The sequence below is a fragment of the Xyrauchen texanus genome, chromosome 21 (genome assembly GCF_025860055.1).
Source record: "Xyrauchen texanus isolate HMW12.3.18 chromosome 21, RBS_HiC_50CHRs, whole genome shotgun sequence".
NCBI lineage: Eukaryota > Metazoa > Chordata > Actinopteri > Cypriniformes > Catostomidae > Xyrauchen > Xyrauchen texanus.
Window position 1 is genome coordinate 40,642,005 of NC_068296.1, and position 17,481 is coordinate 40,659,485.

Here is a 17,481-nt window from a genome sequence, read left to right on the forward strand (position 1 = left end):
ATGGACGGAGCTGGGAGACGGGAGCGTTTTGAGAAAGCGTGCTTTCTCTGCCTCCTGTACTGCGACCAGGTCCTGTCCATGTGTTGCGTTTCTGGACCACGGGGGGTGGCCATCGCCTGTTCGAGTGCAGTTCCTGCGGCATGTCAAGAACAGGACTACCCAAGTGCAGATTTTGAAGTGCCTTGGCTCGGTGGACTTGCAGGAGGGGGCCATGGCGTGCAGGGGGAAGCGGTCTGGGACTGTTCTACCACCGAGGGTAGCGAGAGCGGAGGAGCGAGGAAGCTGGGCTTGCTCAGCTAGTCATGCACGTCCGGGGAAGGAACAGGGGGGAAACAGCTGTGAGCGGCGCACATGCCCGCAGAACCAATTAAGCCCGGGGAAGCATAGCGGACCTCCGTGCGTCAGGATCAGACTGGGCGGCAGACCCGAAGGTGGTGGCCCAGGCAAGTTATCCGTGTCAGACGCCGCTGTTACGCTCTCCGATGCAGCGGTGATGCCGTCATCCAATGCCAGGGAGCTCGAGGGACCGGACGGTAGGCCGTTAAGCGGACCGCACTAATCTCGAGCTCGGGGAAGCAGCACGCTGAAAACATAACCCATTGGAGAGAATGCTCATCCCGAGCTCGGATGGAAACAAGCAAGCGTGCCGGTGGGTTCACCCGGTGAAACGGAGCCCGTCATTGTCCCCAGATCGTCTTCATCGCCCGCAGCGCCTGCCTCAATCCCGTAGGAAGGAGGCGAGTCACGGGGGGGCGGCTGAAGTGGCTTTCTCTCACTACAAGAAAAAGCCGCGACCGCAATGCTGTCATGGCTATGTTCTCGTACTGAAAACATAGACCGTTCATAAAAACGCTACCTGCGTGTGACACGAGAGGTGGGGAGAAATCAACCGCATCCAGAAACTACACAGGTGCGGAAAAAACACGTTTTGAGAAAGACGTTCAACGCCGCTGTGTTTTGCTCTTTTCAGAGCGAAATTACTCTTTTAGAATAACTCTTTCAAGTTGTCTGCGCTGTTGAAGCGACCAGGGGCAACAATGCACAGCCGTGCAAGGAAGGAGAAAGCCGCTGTTATGCGCCGTCAGATCCAACAGCATGCTGAGCGTCAGAGGATTAAACAGGAACTGGTGTGTGACTCGCAGCAGACTGCATGCACGACCATCGGCTCCGAAGAAATTTTTCTGAATGAACTCCCGTATTCGCCCCACTTAAATGTCCGTATGTTCGGGGGCGGGATATGCAAATACCGTCTGCCAACTTCTCATTGGCCTTTTTTCATAGAACAGAGGTATATATCGGCGCTCAAGAGAGACCCCTAGTGTCGCTTCTCCGACACAACGTGGAGAGAGCGACAGAAGGGAACATATAATTTCTGTGCACAAAGATGTTTTAAATTATAAATAAATACACAATACTAGGAGAAAATCATCCGTTTTTTTTTTTTAACATTACAGCCCAATTCTATTAAATTATTGTTTAGTTTTACTTTTGAAAAAATGCCGGCAAAATTCTCTGTATTAAATAAAATTAATTACCAAACTAAACAAGTATTAAATACAAAAAAAAAATTACCAAACGAAAAAAGCATTAAATAAAAAAATAAAAAAAATTACCAAACGAAAAAATATATATTTATAGACCTATATATGCCTTTTCTTTACACAAACTTTTCCATTCTGTAGACGAAAAACAGTCAGCTGAATGACATTCTCAGAATGTTCTGCACTTTTTTCAAGACTATAAACTATCAGAACTATTTATCCAATGCTGAGTTCACTTTCAGAAAACTAGCTTTTGAAAATTTGTAAACGTTTAAATACTTTAAATCTAACCATCTTTACCTCGGATCTCATTTACTGCTTCTTCAGAAAATGTAAATTTGCATTATGAAGCTAAAATTAATTTTAGATGATAATCAAGTTGGTCGTTAAAAGTTGCTGGAGAAATATGTGGGACATAATACAGTTGTGATGGCGATGCTTTTGATTAGATGATTGTTCAATATATTGAATATCAGGAATGTATCATATGTAAACACTGCATCATTTCTTTTTCTATAATAGCTGTGCACACCGCATATATACATCAATTGATGGTCCTTATTCTGAGACAGAAAGTTTCCCCCACAACTTTTGCTGGCAGATTGCCAGCTTGAATAGAGCAATGACGTATATAGGGACAACTGGTTCCAACCTGCGATCTGCGCAACCTCAGGACCAATATTACAGTCCTATCAGAAGGGCAACTGCTACCTTTCGACTGCAATTCCTCCTCTTCTAATTGTTTTTATTTGTCAATTAAAATTACAGTAAGCTGACTAATTTCAATGAATTGTTTCAATTATCTTCCCATTTTACAGAAACTTCAGAGGAAAAAAATTTGTGACATCTGGGAGCAGGGGCGAAAATTTCATGAAAATGTTGGGGGGGACAATAAACATAACAATTCTCAAGAGCAATTTTTGAAAGGGACACCAAGGGATTTTTTAGTTTTTGCCCCGTTTGCATTTGTATTATTTTATATCTTAAACAATTATTTTAAGAATATATCATTATATTATTTACAATACACATATTTTAATGATATTTTAGGGGGGGACAACCCTCAGATGGGGGGGTCCTGATTTCCCCCTCGATTTCCGCCTAAGTCTGGGAGGCAAATTAAAGATAAACACACATTTCTGAATGGAAACGGCTTCAGTGCAGATTTCTTTTGCGCTAAACCAAAACCTATGCGACAAAGTGTTTTTTAGGCATGACATCATCACACACACCATTTTTATTGCTAAAGGGCCATTTGAATGGAAACGGGCATTTCAATTTGTCGATAACAAAATAGCATGAAAGGTGGATGGAAACTAGGCTATTGATGTGTGCTTTGTTCCTGTATTGTGACTGAATTATTGATTGATCATTATTGATCATATGTGTGTGCATAAACATCAAGACTGCAAAATACACACACTCACGCAGAAACACTTTAGTGTTGAACCCCTTCATTGCTGTGTTCTTTTTATCTGCAGTTTGTATTCCCCCAAAATGCTCTGTATTTAAAAAAAATATTATTTCCAATTAATTTGTTATGGTGGTCATTTTATTTTATTTTTTACTTTTTAACTGTTATAAAACCACAAAACCAATCTCCAAAAAGGTTTTAGAAGTTTGAATATTTATTTTTAATATTTGTGAGAATCGGATATACGGCCTAGGAGGTGTTCAAAAAAGTTGCTTATTTAGAACATTAGAATAGTGGAAACATTTTATAACAACCAATAAAAGGAAGATATACATTTTGAATTTTGTATTTTTTTTTTTTTAGATTAGTCAACTCGGTGCAAAGTTATTGGCGAAAGCGTAAATGTCCTTGTTATGGTGCCACCTTGTGGCAGATTTTCATAAATCTTGGTACACAGCCACATTCTGAGACTGTGTTCAAGTATCTCAAGTTTTGTATTGGTCAGCCAATTATTTGCTGCTGAAATTGATTGGCTGCTGGCGGCCATGTTTTTTGATTTGTCCAACTGATATTGTAGGATTTGTTAGTGATATGGAGTGATGCATACCAATTTTCAACTTCACTGATCATACAGTTGAGGAGTTATGAGCATTTTATAGTTGTAGCGCCCCCAATTGGCAAAATTTTTCGCGACTTTGCGTGCATCCTCAGAATGTCCTGTTGTCTATGTGTATCAAGTTTCGTAACATTTGGCCTTTTCGTTTGGTAGATATTGGTCAATACATACAAAATGGAGGACGCCTGACCAATTTGTTGGCTTATATCTTTGTAACGCTTTGACAAATGAAAATTATCTTGATACTTTTTTTTTCAGGAGGGTCCATAGTAGACAAACACCGATTTTCGAGCAAATTGGACATACGGCTTAGGAGGAGTTCGAAAAAGTAGGTTTTTTGATTTATGCAAATTAGCGCAAACATTTGACGGAAATGAAATCGGATATACGTTTTATTCTTCTTGAGCCAAGGAATCCAGCGATGTAAGACACTTGAGGGTGCGACAAACAGTTTAGAAATAAAATGATCACTATTGCACCACCTTGAGGCCGATCGGTTTCAGCTAAAAATAAATAAATAAAAATCCTTAATATTCTAATAGGGTTACAGTCCTACAGGCTTGAACCCCTAATAAAAATCTTAACAATTACAATAGGATTTCAGCCCTTCAGGCTTGAAACCTTAATTACAATAAGGTTTTAGCCCTTCAGGCTTGAATATGATGCATATACTTCATATTTAATGGTGTTGCTTCAAGTGTAGATTATAAACCAGAAGAAAGAAATGGCAAAAATTTGCCACGTTTGCCAGCAAATCTCAAAAAATCATATTAGGCATCTCTCTTATATTCATCATTGTTACGATGATATCCAACTGAGATGCAAAAATCAATAAAATGAGACTTTGTTCTTCAGAATATTATAGTCAATGCTCTTAAAAAATAAAAAAAGAGTGTGTTTTGGGGTTGCAGCAATGCCATAGAAGAACCATTTTTTTAGTACTGTTCAGTGAAAAAAACATTTTTGAATCATGTTTTTTTTAATCTAAAGAACCTTTTGCCACTACTAAGAACCTTTAGTGCAATGGGAAGTTCCATTGATGGAAACATACATGCCAATAAAGAACCTTTATTTTTAAGAGTGAAGGATAGGGCTGGGTATCGTTCAAAATATTTCGATATCGATACCTTGACTTCGATACCGTTTTCTAAATGATAATTTTTTTCGATACCAATTTTATGAAATCCGTTTAACAAGATTACAAACATTACACATTACCTTCAAAGAAACTTTGATTAAATTTTTTCAGTTTGTTGACTTTTTTTTACAGACTCAAAGACTCATCTCCTGGGCCTTCTGGTGTCCTCATGCCAGGGTCAGCTATAACATTAATATGAAGAGGAAAACAAAACAAGAAAGCTAAACTGTTAATTCAGCCAACCCTAAGGATAAGTAAGGTTTAACTAGTTAAGTTTAACCGTTAAGTTAACTAGTTTAACATATGTTAAACTTGATCAGATACTGTCAACCTTAAAGCATTTTTAGCATCAATTTAGCTAGCTATCTATAGCCATACATCCAGACAATATCTAACTTTACGTAGGTCCCAGTTTATAGGACTATGTCACCGCACACAGAAGCGTTAATTTAATAAGTACAAAAGCATATATTGCCGATGCATTCATCAGTAGTCTTGGAGGAGGACTCATGTGGTTAGCATGTTGAAGGAAGTTCTGTGGCAGGAGGATGCTGAGAGAATGACTGCACCGGCTCGGTCTTCTTGCAGTTGAAGACGGAGCAACTTTCTGCTCTTAAGTTTATTCCGTGCATTGTCAAGTGCTTCATCAGATTTGTTGTGTTGCCGGTCTTGGCAGCTATTATCTTGTCGCAAATACTACATTGCATGCTGTCTTTTCCACATCTTTTACATCTATGGGGGTTGAGATGCATACACACTGGGCATAACCGGCGTAAACTCGTGTTTTCCCTTGATGCCTAAACACAGCCAATCACCGGCACTTTTATATTTGGGCACATCTAGCATGCAACATGCTTATCACTGACGTTGACGAGATTAACCCCTTAGGTATCGAAATTTGGTACCGAACGACAAGACATTTTTCAATACTCTATTGTTTAGAGGCAATTAGGTCTGTGCCTAAAATGTATCGAACTCGATACTCAGCCCTAGTGAAGGATGAATTTCATCTTTATATGTCCACATCAATGATGTTTATCTCCTCATGTGTTGCAGATCGATCTATATGCTCATAGTGACCTAAAGAAAGGTCTGCAGCTCTTCGGCACTGAAGGCAACATCGGTTTCACCAATGCATGGAGTATCGTACAAACTGATGTATGTGAAGTAAACCACAATCAAGACTGCTTGTAGACTGCAGTTACAGCTTTGGTAAAGCTGAAGGAAGGGCAGATGGTAGTTATGGGTTGGAAATGGGTTCACCTGTTGTTTTAATGGTGAACTAGTTTAAACTCTATTAAGGTCATTTGATCTGGGTTGTTTACAGTGCAGGTTTATTGTACTTACACTTCATTGATGTGCCTGTAAGTATCACATATTAGGTTAACAATGTCAAACAGTTAATTTAACAATGATTCCCTGTTAAAACAATGATTTAACACTGACACCAACATTGTAAGAAAATGTGCACACTTGATTTCTAGGACACGTTTACCATGACGAGTTCCAATTCAAGATAAATGTCTCTAAATTTCCAATTGATCCACCTATACAACCAATTGTTTATAAAACATCATAGAGATTTTTCTTAAAAAAATAATTGAATTTATGAAAGGGGGGTCTGGCGCTCAGTGGATCTGTTAAGATTGAAAAGTTATTGTTTACCAAGTAAACAAAAGTATTGAAAAGCATGCTTGAGACGAAATAAGAAACAAGTGATGTTTGAAGAAAACAAATCAAAGTGGAACAAATCTAATATAAAAATCAAATGAAATATCACATGTGAGCACATTATTAGGCGTCATTACCAATCAATCTGCAATTTTGTCAAATTATGCAAAAAGTTAAAATATTATTTACTGTAATTGTGTGAATTTAGCATACATCAAATTTTCGCTTTGATATTAGCCGGTAATTTTATTTGAAAAAGGTTAAGAATGTCTTTATCTATCAGCATCATTTCCTTTTCATGGAAATGACACGGTGATGGAAATCTTCATGAAAAAATTACATAAATCTCCTGTGATGCATTAACACATAGTTGTGGGCATTGTAAGAATACAAATTAAAATATTTTTTACACTCTAACTAAATTGTAAACTTTACTTTCTTGTAAAGCTCACAGTGCTAAAAGTGCCCAACGTTGAAGAAACACCTGTATACACTGATGGCCAAAAGTTTGGAATAATGTGCAGATTTTGCTCTTATGGATAGAAATTTCACCAAAGTGGCATTCAACTGATCACAATGTATAGTCAGGACATTAATAACGTGAAAAAATATTATTGCAATTTGAAAAGAAATTTCCGAACTTAAACTACTTCAAAGAGTCTCATCAAAAAAATCCTCTACGTGCAGTAATGACAGCTTTGCAGATCTTTAGCATTCTAGCTGTCAGTTTGTCCAAATACTCAAGTGACATTTCACCCGACACTTCCTGTAGCACTTGCCATAAATGTGTCTTGTCGGGCACTTTTACATACCTTACAGTCTAGCTGATTCCTCAAAAACTCAATGGGTTTAAGATCCATAACACTCTTTTAGAATTATCTGTTGTCCAGTGTCTGTGTATCTTTGCCCATTCTAACCTTTTCTTTTTGTTTTTCTGTTTCAAAAGTGGCTTTTTCTTTGCAATTCTTCACATAAGGCCTGCACCCCTGAGTCTTTTCTTTACTGTTGTACATGAAACTGGTGTTGAGCGGGTAGAATTCAATGAAGCTGTCAGCTGAGGACATGTGAGACTCTGATGTACTTATCCTCTTGTTTAGTTGTACATCTGGCCCTCCACATCTCTTTCTGTCCTTGTTAGAGCCAGTTGTCCTTTGTCTTTGAAGATTGCAGTGTACACCTTTGTTTGAAATCTTCAGTTTTTTGTCAATTTCAAGCATCATATAGCCTTCATTCCTCAAAACAATGATTGATGAGTTTCTATCTAGAGAAAGCTGTTTCTTTTTTGCCATTTTTGACCTAATATTGATCTTAAGTCATGCCAGTATAATGCATACTGTGACAACTCAAAAACAAACACAAAGACAATGTTACGCTTCATTTAACTATGTTTGATATAATGGCAAGTGATTTTCTAGTACCAAATTAGCAATTTAGCATGATTACTCAAGGATAAGGTGTTGGAGTGATGGCTGCTGGAAATGGGGCTAGATTTGATCAAAATTTACTTTTTTCAAATAGTGATGGTGCTGTTTTTTACATCAGTAATGTCCCGACTATAATTTGTGATCAGTTGTATGCCACTTTGGTGAATTAAAGTACCAGTTTCTGTACATTATTCGAAACCTTTTGCTGCCAGTGTATACATTCATGCACATTCACATACATGTTCATCTGTGTTCATCAGTTCATAATGTCTCTGTGTATATGTGTATTGCAGTTTCGCTGCTGTGGTGTGACCAGTCACACTGACTGGTTTCATGTGTATAATGCAACGCGTGTGCCGGACTCGTGTTGTCTGGAGTTCAGTGATAACTGCGGTCTGGAGAATCCTGGCACCTGGTGGACAGCTGTAAGAAACAGAACAATACAATCATTACATTTCTATTTGACTTTAGTCTCAATCACAAACTCAAACCACAACATGTGGCATAATCTGTGAAGATATATATATATTAGGGCTAATAAATCATTGGCATACAGTTCACAGCAATCCAGTGAATTTGTCAATCAGTTCGAGATTTATTATGAGGGCTTGTTTAAGGATCCATCAATTTACACCAGCATCAGACATGCTTGTGTAGCGCCTCGGGTGTGTTGCGTCATAAACATAAAATGTTTAGGTCACTGTGTCAAGTTAAATATAGTTTAATACGCAATCTTTAAACACATCTTGAGATCCCTTAATTTGCATTTGCATTCCTTTAAGTGTTTTGAACGCAAGAACTTAACGCATGTTTGTGTTGTTCTGCCTACTGAAGTGTTTTCTTCACTGTATAAACAAATTTTGGCTTGTATGTATAAATGAACACTTTCACCTCATGTGACCCCGCGTTCACATGCGTGGACTTGTATTTTGGCTTCAATATATGCAACGCATAATTTAAATGAATAAAAAACGACAAAATACTGTTCACAAGCCTCTATAATGTCTTTTAAGGGTTAAAGTTCTGTCACACCGAGTCACATGACAAAATAACATGCAACAAAATGTGCCTCTGATAAGAAATCTCAAAGTTTTTTAATTGAAACATGTTTGGTTGTAAAGAGGAGTCGCTAGTTTAGTTTGATATCTCGCTTTAAAAAATCTGTTTGTTTTTCACGTCTCAGCGTGCTGATAAACATGATTTTGTGAAAATCTCTAACACATCCGTGGGTCATTTAGCTTCATTTGAATATATATTTTGTTTGGTTTTATTTTGCTCTCACTGTACAATACGGTTCTATTCAATAACATTATATATGCATTCCTGTATATTTACTGTGCATTTGCACATTGAGAATAAGTGAGTTCATCCAAAAGCATACAGAGATTATATATGGAGTATTAGGTGCATTTCAAACTATTCTGAGACCAGTGAAAGCAGACAGCACACTGAAGGTTATGTCATTCACTAAATAGTGAGAAAGGGAACATACTTTTGCTTTCTATACAAAGTAAATGCATTTATTCCTAAAATCCAACCAAAAGTTCAGTTTCAGGCTACAGATGATGTCTCAAAAACATGAATAACCAACACTCCTGGAAACATAATAAACAATTTGATGAAAAAAAAGACTTTCTATAGCTTGGTATTATTTAAAATTGTACAACTTAGTCCCGCTGTCTGCATTTTTTGCTTGTTAATTAGGTGCTACTAGTTACAAATCAAAAAGGGAAATGGAAAATTCACAGCAGTCAAGTTCGATTCTCAGGAGGTTAAATGTCTGCAGCGCTGTGCTGTGTTCTTCCCTATATGTGCTTTGCTAAAGCACTCTGTATTCACTTTATTTACACTTTTTCATAATTTCAAATATATTTGCAAATATTTGAAAATGTTTTGGAAGTAAATGCACAGGGTGTACTTTGTAGACATAACTCGGCACAAACCCAATGCATCAACTAATGGCAGAAGAAACCGAGTAGTCGACTATTCATTCCCCTTCTGTCACTCACTCGACGTTGTGTCGACGCCAAACGTACCTCTGAACCTGAGAAAAGGCCAATGTGAAGGCAGACAGAATTTGCATGCCCCGCCCCGGACATACAGGGAAGTGTGGCAGCAAGAGCCAGAACATTGCTGTTGGATCTACGGCACGTTTCCAGCTGGCGTTCTCTCTCTCTCTGCACGCTGTGCAGTCTACGTCCCTGGGTGCTTCGACGGCACTTTTCACTGATAAAAGAGTGTTCTCCTCCTAAAAGTGTTTTGATTTCTCTAAAAGTGTTTGAGTTTTCCACTCACAAAAGAGCAATACACAACGGCGTTGAATGTCCTTTTCAGGACGCGTCTTTTTCAAGATGCCTTTCCACCCCTGTGTTGTTTCTGGATGCGGTCGATTTCTCTCCAAGACCGATGGCCACAGACGCTGCCTCGTGTGCCTGGGCAGCGATCACACTGAGGCGGCGTTCGTGGATGGCTCATGTACTCATTACGAGAACATGACCATGGCAGCGTTGCGGTCGCGGCTCTCCTTCCTGAAGGTGAATGCCACTTCAGCTGCCCCCGCGTCACTCCTTCTTCCTACGGAATTGAGGACGACTCGGCTGGTGATGAAGGCGATATGGGGATAACGACGGGGTAAATCCCTATGAACCACCCGCAAACCGACACGCTAGCTTGCTTCCGTCCGAGCTTGGGACGGCTTCGCCCAGCAGTTCTCGGTGGGGAAGAAGCAGACGGAGGTGATTTCTCACATCATGCCGCGGTGCCGCCCAACCAGCGCTCCCACATCAGCGCTCCCCGCCTGCTCCCCGAGGGCATCCCTCTGCGAACAAACAACAGGCAGCTCCGCCTCAACTTGGGCCCAGCTCTCAGCCTCAGCGTCGAGCACCTCGCAGGCGGTGGACAGGGGGTCTCTAGGACCCCTTCCAGGACCAGGAAAGCTCTGAAGCACTCCTGAGATGGGCGACCCAAGCAGTCAGATGTTCGCTCCGGAGCTGGTACCAAGACCACTCCGTCCCCCGGTGGAGGGCCGGGAGGAGAATCCTTGTTTTCATTACTTTCATTTGCCACACTGCCTTCGGGCTGCATTCTCAATAAAAGAGCGATTTCCTCACTCCCTGGGTCATCAGCCGGTGCGCACCATTCTCACGGCACCCCGGCTCCAAAACTCTACAGTCCCAGCTCCCCGGACGCAGTTCCCTCTCCTCCGGCCCCACGACTGCTCAGCCCCGGCAGGCCAGCGCTGACGAGTTCTGAATATGCCTCTCTAGGACCTCTTCCTCAGTCTCTAACCCACCCCCTGCCGGGTGCACGGAGCAAGGTAATTGCTTTGAGTCTTTTCTCAGCACCCAAGTCTCGGGACGCTCTTCTGCCTCCCGACGCGCTATTACCTGCTCCCCTCTGCCGCGAAGCCCCGCCCGGTACGTCAAAAGCGAGCGTCCCGTTAGTGCCCCTCGTACGGAGCTTGGATGCGTGGCTTTCACTTCCCAATCCGTAGCGCTAGCTGGCCAGGACCATCTGACTCGGCTACGTGATTCAGTTCGCCCGGCTCCCGTCTCGTTTCAGCGGTGTTCGCTCCAATTCTGTGCACGGCGAGAAAGCCAGCACCTTACGAGCAGAGATCACGACCCTGCCCCTCAAGGATGCAATAGAGCCCGTCCTTCCAGCCGAGATGGAGAAGGGTTTCTACAGCCCTTACTTCATCGTACCCAAAAAAAGCAACAGGTTGCGACCAATCTTGGACCTGCGAGTTCTCAACCAGGCCTTACATAGACTCCCGTTCAAAATGCTCATGCAGAAACAGATTCTTACCTGCGTTCGACAGCTAGATTGGTTCGTGCCGGTAGACCTGAAGGACGTGTACCTCCACATCTCCATTCTGCCTCGACACTGACACATTTTACAGTTCGCGTTCGACGGCCAGGCGTATCAGTACAGGGTCCTCCCTTTCGGCCTGTCCTGTCCCCTCGCATCTTCACGAAGAACACAGAGGCAGCTCTTGCCCCGCTAAGGGAAGGAGGCATCCGCATACTCAACTACCTCGACGACTGGCTCATCCTGGCTCATTCTCGAGAGTTACTGTGCGCTCACAGGGACCAGGTGCTCAAGCACCTCAGCCGTTTAGGGCTTCAGGTCAACTGGGAAAAGAGCAAGCTCGTCCCGGTTCAGAGCACTTCTTTCCTCGGCATGGAGTTAGACTCAGTCTCAATGACAGTGCGTCTCACCAATGAGTCAGTGCTCAGGTGCCTCGCTCTCTTCGAGCTCGGCACAGCGTTTCCTCTGAAACAATTCCAGAGGCTCCTGGGGTATATGGCATCCTCAGCCGTGGCCGCGCCGCTTGGGTTAATGCATATGAGACCGCTTCAGCACTGGCTGCAGACTCAAGTCCCGAGATGGGCATGGCGCCACGGCACATACAGTGTGACCATCACCCCTTCTTGTCGTCAGACTTTCAACCCTTGGACAGACATCTGCTTTCTGCGTACCTGAGTCCCCTTGCAGCAGGTGTCCAGACGTGTCGTGGTAACCACAGACGCCTCTCGACAGGGTTGGGGCACCATGTGTAACGGGCACGCTGCCACTGGCCCCTGAAAAGGACCCCGGCAGCGTTGGCACATCAACTGCCTAGAGTTGTTGGCTGTATCTCTTGCCCTACGTCAGTTTCTCCCACTAATCTGGGTCAAGCACATCTTGATCTGTTCAGACAGCACTGCGACGGTAGCGTATTTAAATAAACGGCAGGTTTCGCCCAGCGGAGAGTGGAGGCTCCACCCCCAGGTGGTCCAGCTGATATGGGACCAATTCGGCAAGGCACAGATAGATCTCTTTGCCTCCCAAAACAACTCCCACTGCCCGCTCTGGTACTCCCTGACAGGAGCTCCTCTTTGGACAGATGTGCTGACACACAGCTGGCCCCGGGGGCTGCGCAAGTACGCATTTCCCCCAGTGAGCCTTCTTGCACCGGTGCTGTGCAAGATCAGGGAGGACGAGGAACAGGTCATCCTGGTGGCCCCTTACTGGCCTACCTGGGCCTGGTTCTCGGATCTTACGCTCCACATGACAGCACCTCCCTGGAAAATTCCCCTGAGGAAGGACCTTCTTTCTCAGGGATGGGGCACCCTCTGGCATGGGCCCAGACCTCTGGAACCTCCACGCCTGGCTCCTGGACGAGATGCGGAAGATCTAGTGGATCTACCACCTGCAGTCGTAGACATGATCAACCAAGCCAGAGCTCCCTCCACCAGGCAACTTTACACCCTAAAGTGGCGCTTGTTTGCAAATTGGTGCTCTTCCCGAGCCGAAGACCCGCAGAGGTGCACAGTTTGGTCAGTGCTTTCATTCCTGCAGGAGAGGCTTGAGGGGAGGCTGTCCCCCTCTACCTTGAAGGTGCATGTAGCTGCTATCACAGCCCAACATGACGCAGTAGATGGCAAGTCCCTAGGTAAGCACGACTTGATTATCAGGTTCCTGAAAGGCGCCTGGAGACTAAACCCTCCCCTGCCTAGCCTATTCCTCTCCTGGGACCTCTCAGTGGTCCTCTCGGGCCTCCAGAGACCCCCGTTCGAGCCGCTTGATTCAGTTGAGCTCAAGGCCCTCTCCCTAAAGATGGCCCTCATGATCGCGTTAGCCTCCATCAAGAGGGTTGGGGACCTGCAAGCGTTCTCTGTCAGCGACACCTGCCTGGAGTTCAGTCCGGCACATTCTCACGTTATCCTGAGGCCGCGACCGGGCTATGTGCCCAAGGTTCCTATGACCCCGCTTCAGGGACCAGGTCGTGAACCTGCAAGCGCTGCTTGGAGACAGACCCAACCCCTTTCGTTGCTGTGTCCGGTACATGCTTTGCGTATCTATTTGGACCGCACGCAGTGCTTTAGATGTTCTGAGCAGCTCTTTGTCTGCTTCGGTAGATGGCGGAAAGGGAACGCCAGCTCACTGGGTCATTGATGCTTAGCTCATCACACCCAGGCCCTGCCCTCCCCCTTGCGGGTTCGAGCACACTCTACGAGAAGTGCAGCATCCGCGTGGGCACTGGCCCATGGTAACTCCTTAGCAGACATCTGCAGAGCAGCGGACTGGGCAACACCCAATACCGTTGCCAGATTTTACAATCTCAGGGTTGAGTCAGTCTCGTCCCGTGTTTTGTCAGGTCCGAGCCGGTAGAACTCGGTAATGCGGCACAACTGACCAGGTGTTCCACTTGCACACAGTGCCCTTCACCAAGTTTATCCAGTGCGCCTTCTATCCCAGGTTAGCCACTAAGCGTCGCTCCCTGGATGTTCTCCTCCCTAGCCTTCTGGCCTGCGAATTCAGCAGAGCAATTCGTGTCCAGACACACTACGAGTCATGGGTGCTCAATACTGGGGTTGGGCTCCACGGGCTTAGTACCCTTTTCAGGCAAACTCCCCGTGATGTATTCCCTGCGGTACGGTCCCCCTGTCGGCGGACCCGCGTTCCCTTGGGCAGCCCCGCTGCCGTGGTCGCCGTGCTTGTAGAGTCCCCCCTCATTAGGCTGGACCTACCACTGCACCATTTACCATGTACGGCTTCACAACCCTCGTGGTGTATTTTGCCACATGTTACCTCCCCCTAGGCTGGCCAGGATGTGGCCTCCGCAGGGTCTTTTCCCCCTGAAAGAATAGGACCGATGCATTTCATAGCGTTAAGATAGCCCCAGCCGCTTCATGTCCTATGTGAGAGACATAGTGAGAGAGAAGGCTGTGGCTGCTGGGCTTGCTCCCATGCTAGTCATGTAGCACCTGTTCCCCCCCTCAGGGGTGCGGGGAACCTAAGGTCTGTATGTGACATCTCTTTGGGGGCGTTGGGGAGGGCTACATGCAGCTAACACAGGTGCCTCTAGCACGCAGTAGCCTGCTTGCACCTGTCTCGACAGTTCACGTAACATGGTCAGTGCATGGCGTTTTTATATGGGACCCCTTGTGTCATTTAATTCTACACAACGTCGAGTAAGTGACAGAAGTGGAACGTCATGGTTACTGTTGTAACCTCTGTTCCCCGAGGGAAGGAACGAGATGTTGTGTCCCTCCTGCCACTGCACTAGACCTACCACTGTAAACGGCCGTACCTTATTTTCAGCTCCTCAGTGCAAAATCCTGACTGGCACTCGCTGCCCCGCTTCCCTTTATACCCGTATGTTAGGGAGGGGCATACAAATTCTGTCTGCCAACTTGACATTGGCCTTTTCTCAGGTTCAGAGGTACGTTTGGCGTCCCAGGAAGACCCCTTGTGTCACTTCATTTGACACAACGTCTCGTTCCTTCCCTCGGGGAACGGAGGTTACAACAGTAACAGTTTTCAGATATTTGCAAATATATTTCCAATTGAAATTACGCTAAAGTGTAAGTGCAAACCCTAATAGAGATGACTTCTAAACTAAAAGCCACACAAAGCTAACCTTTCGATTTCATAAGGTTTTTGAAAAAGTAAGGATTATATTTGATTGGAAAATATTTGTATCTACACATCTGCTAAATGTTTCAATCCCATCAGCACTTCCAAATACTCATTTTGCCTCTTTAAAGTGTCATGAGTGTGCAGTGTTTCCATAGAGGATTATAATGTCTCTTTTATTGAACCAAACATCGTGTGTGTGTGTGTGTGTGTGTGTGTGTGTGTGTGTGTGTGTGTGTGTGTGTGTGTGTGTGTGTGTGTGTGTGTGTGTGTGTGTGTGTGAGCGTGTGTTTATCACTTTGTGGGGACCAAATGTCCCCATAAGGATAGTAAAACCCGAAATTTTTGACCTTGTGGGGACATTTTGTTGGTCCCCATGAGGAAAACAGCTTATAAATCATACTAAATTATGTTTTTTGAAAATGTAAAAATGCAGAAAGTTTTCTGTGAGGGTTAGGTTTAGGGGTAGGGTTAGGATTAGGGGATAGAATATAAAGTTTGTACAGTATAAAAACCATTATGTCTATGGAAAGTCCCCATAAAACATGGAAACACAACATATGTGTGTGTGTGTGTGTGTGTGTTGACAGCCGTGTTATGAGCGTGTGAAGGGCTGGCTTCAGGAGAATCTCATCGCTCTGTGGATTTTTGCACTGTGCACAGCGCTAACACAGGTACTGAACACACACACACACACACACACACACACACACACACACACACACACACACACACACACAGCACTTTAACAGATAAAATATTGATGAACACCTCCTGATGTGTTTGTGTTTCCAGATGCTGGGGCTTGTGTTCTCTATGACGATGTTTTGTCACGCAGTGAAAGTGGACACATTCTATGCATAGAGACCAGCAGCACCTAACAGGACCAAATCAACACACAACCATTTCTGCCCAGCACACTCATCTGTATTTATCTCTGTGGCCATCAAGTGTAAAGTTCACAATGCTACTGACAACATGATTTTATAATTCAATACAATTTTGAATAATGGACCATTTTCTTTCTTGTCCATTTTAGAAAAAAAGAAAAGACAAAGAAATCACGGAGCAGCACTAAACAGGGAGACCAATAACTAATGTCATTGTTTTATACTTGTATAATTCCATATTAATAAGTATGCTATGTAATACAGATATTTATATTTATTCAGAGTGAGTTCCCAACATATTTAAAAGGCAAGATATGAAAATATGGCCTCAAGTCTATGAAGCAAAAACAGTAAAGACCTCAAGTCTATGAAGCAAAAACAGTAAAGACTTTTTTGAAGGAACAATCAAGTATCGATACTGATGTAGGAACAAGCACAACTCTGTAGGCTGTTCATCAGTCATTTCTAATTCAGAATGTAAAAAAGTAAAATGAGCACAATTTAAATGAATGCTAATTTACAGTGGCTGCAAAAATTGTTTGGACATTTGTGGCAACAAATGGAATTGTATTTTCTTTTTTAAAAACTGGTTTTGCAAACACTCCCCCATTTGCCATTGGTTGGCAAACAGATAGCCCATCAACCAATGCCATTGTTTGAGCTAGAAGACGACATGTCGGGCTGCTCAAACAAACAGAGCAATGTTTTGAAAGCACCACACACACTCTTAAAGTAGTCAATATATAATGAAAATAATATAATGACATTCAAGTCACTTCAAAGCAAGTGTCATCTGCAAACAAATGCTGCTGGATCTTTTCTCAAAACTAACTAGACATTTCTATGTGATTTTTGCTCAATGACTCAATGAATTCTTTTAAAAAATACTTTCTTTCAAATAAATGAATAATTAAAAATGTTGTTATATAATGTAAGGCAGTAGCAGTTCTAGCTTGTTTGGCACCCTGGGCGAAACCCACTTCAACGCGCCCACAAGATGCCACCCTGGGTGACTGCCCATGTCGCCCATGCCTAAATCCGCCCCTGATGTAAGGACATTTACATGTTTATACTTTTTGTGGCCACTGCATATTGTTCAGTCATGGAGAAACATTTCAAATCTATAAAAATGTGTGAAGAACTGCAAGATGAAAAATATTAAAAGGAATATTCCAGGTTCAATACAAGCTCAATCGACAACATTTGTGGCATAATGTTGATTACAACAAATTCATTTTGTCCCTCCTATTCTTTACAAAAAGTAAAAATCTGTGTTCCAGAGAGACACTTAAAATGGAAGTGAATAGGGCCAAACTGTAAACATGTTTTAAAAGTATAGACACAAGACGTAAACAGTATGTTTGTTAACATGATTTTAGTGTG

The 17,481-nt window shown here is 43.2% G+C and overlaps 1 protein-coding gene across 1 annotated transcript in view; it reads left to right on the forward strand.

Annotated features, from left to right (window-relative positions):
• The window catches only part of LOC127661500 (tetraspanin-4-like), a 62,170-nt gene extending 45,270 nt beyond the window's left edge, over positions 1-16,900 (forward strand). Inside the window, exons 2-5 of the mRNA XM_052152232.1 lie at positions 5,766-5,867; positions 8,098-8,229; positions 15,799-15,882; positions 16,004-16,900. Coding sequence (XP_052008192.1) covers positions 5,766-5,867; positions 8,098-8,229; positions 15,799-15,882; positions 16,004-16,072 — 387 coding nt within the window. The 3' untranslated portion in view covers positions 16,073-16,900. The remainder of the gene's footprint in view (positions 1-5,765; positions 5,868-8,097; positions 8,230-15,798; positions 15,883-16,003) is intronic.
• The last annotated feature ends 581 nt before the right edge of the window (positions 16,901-17,481 follow it).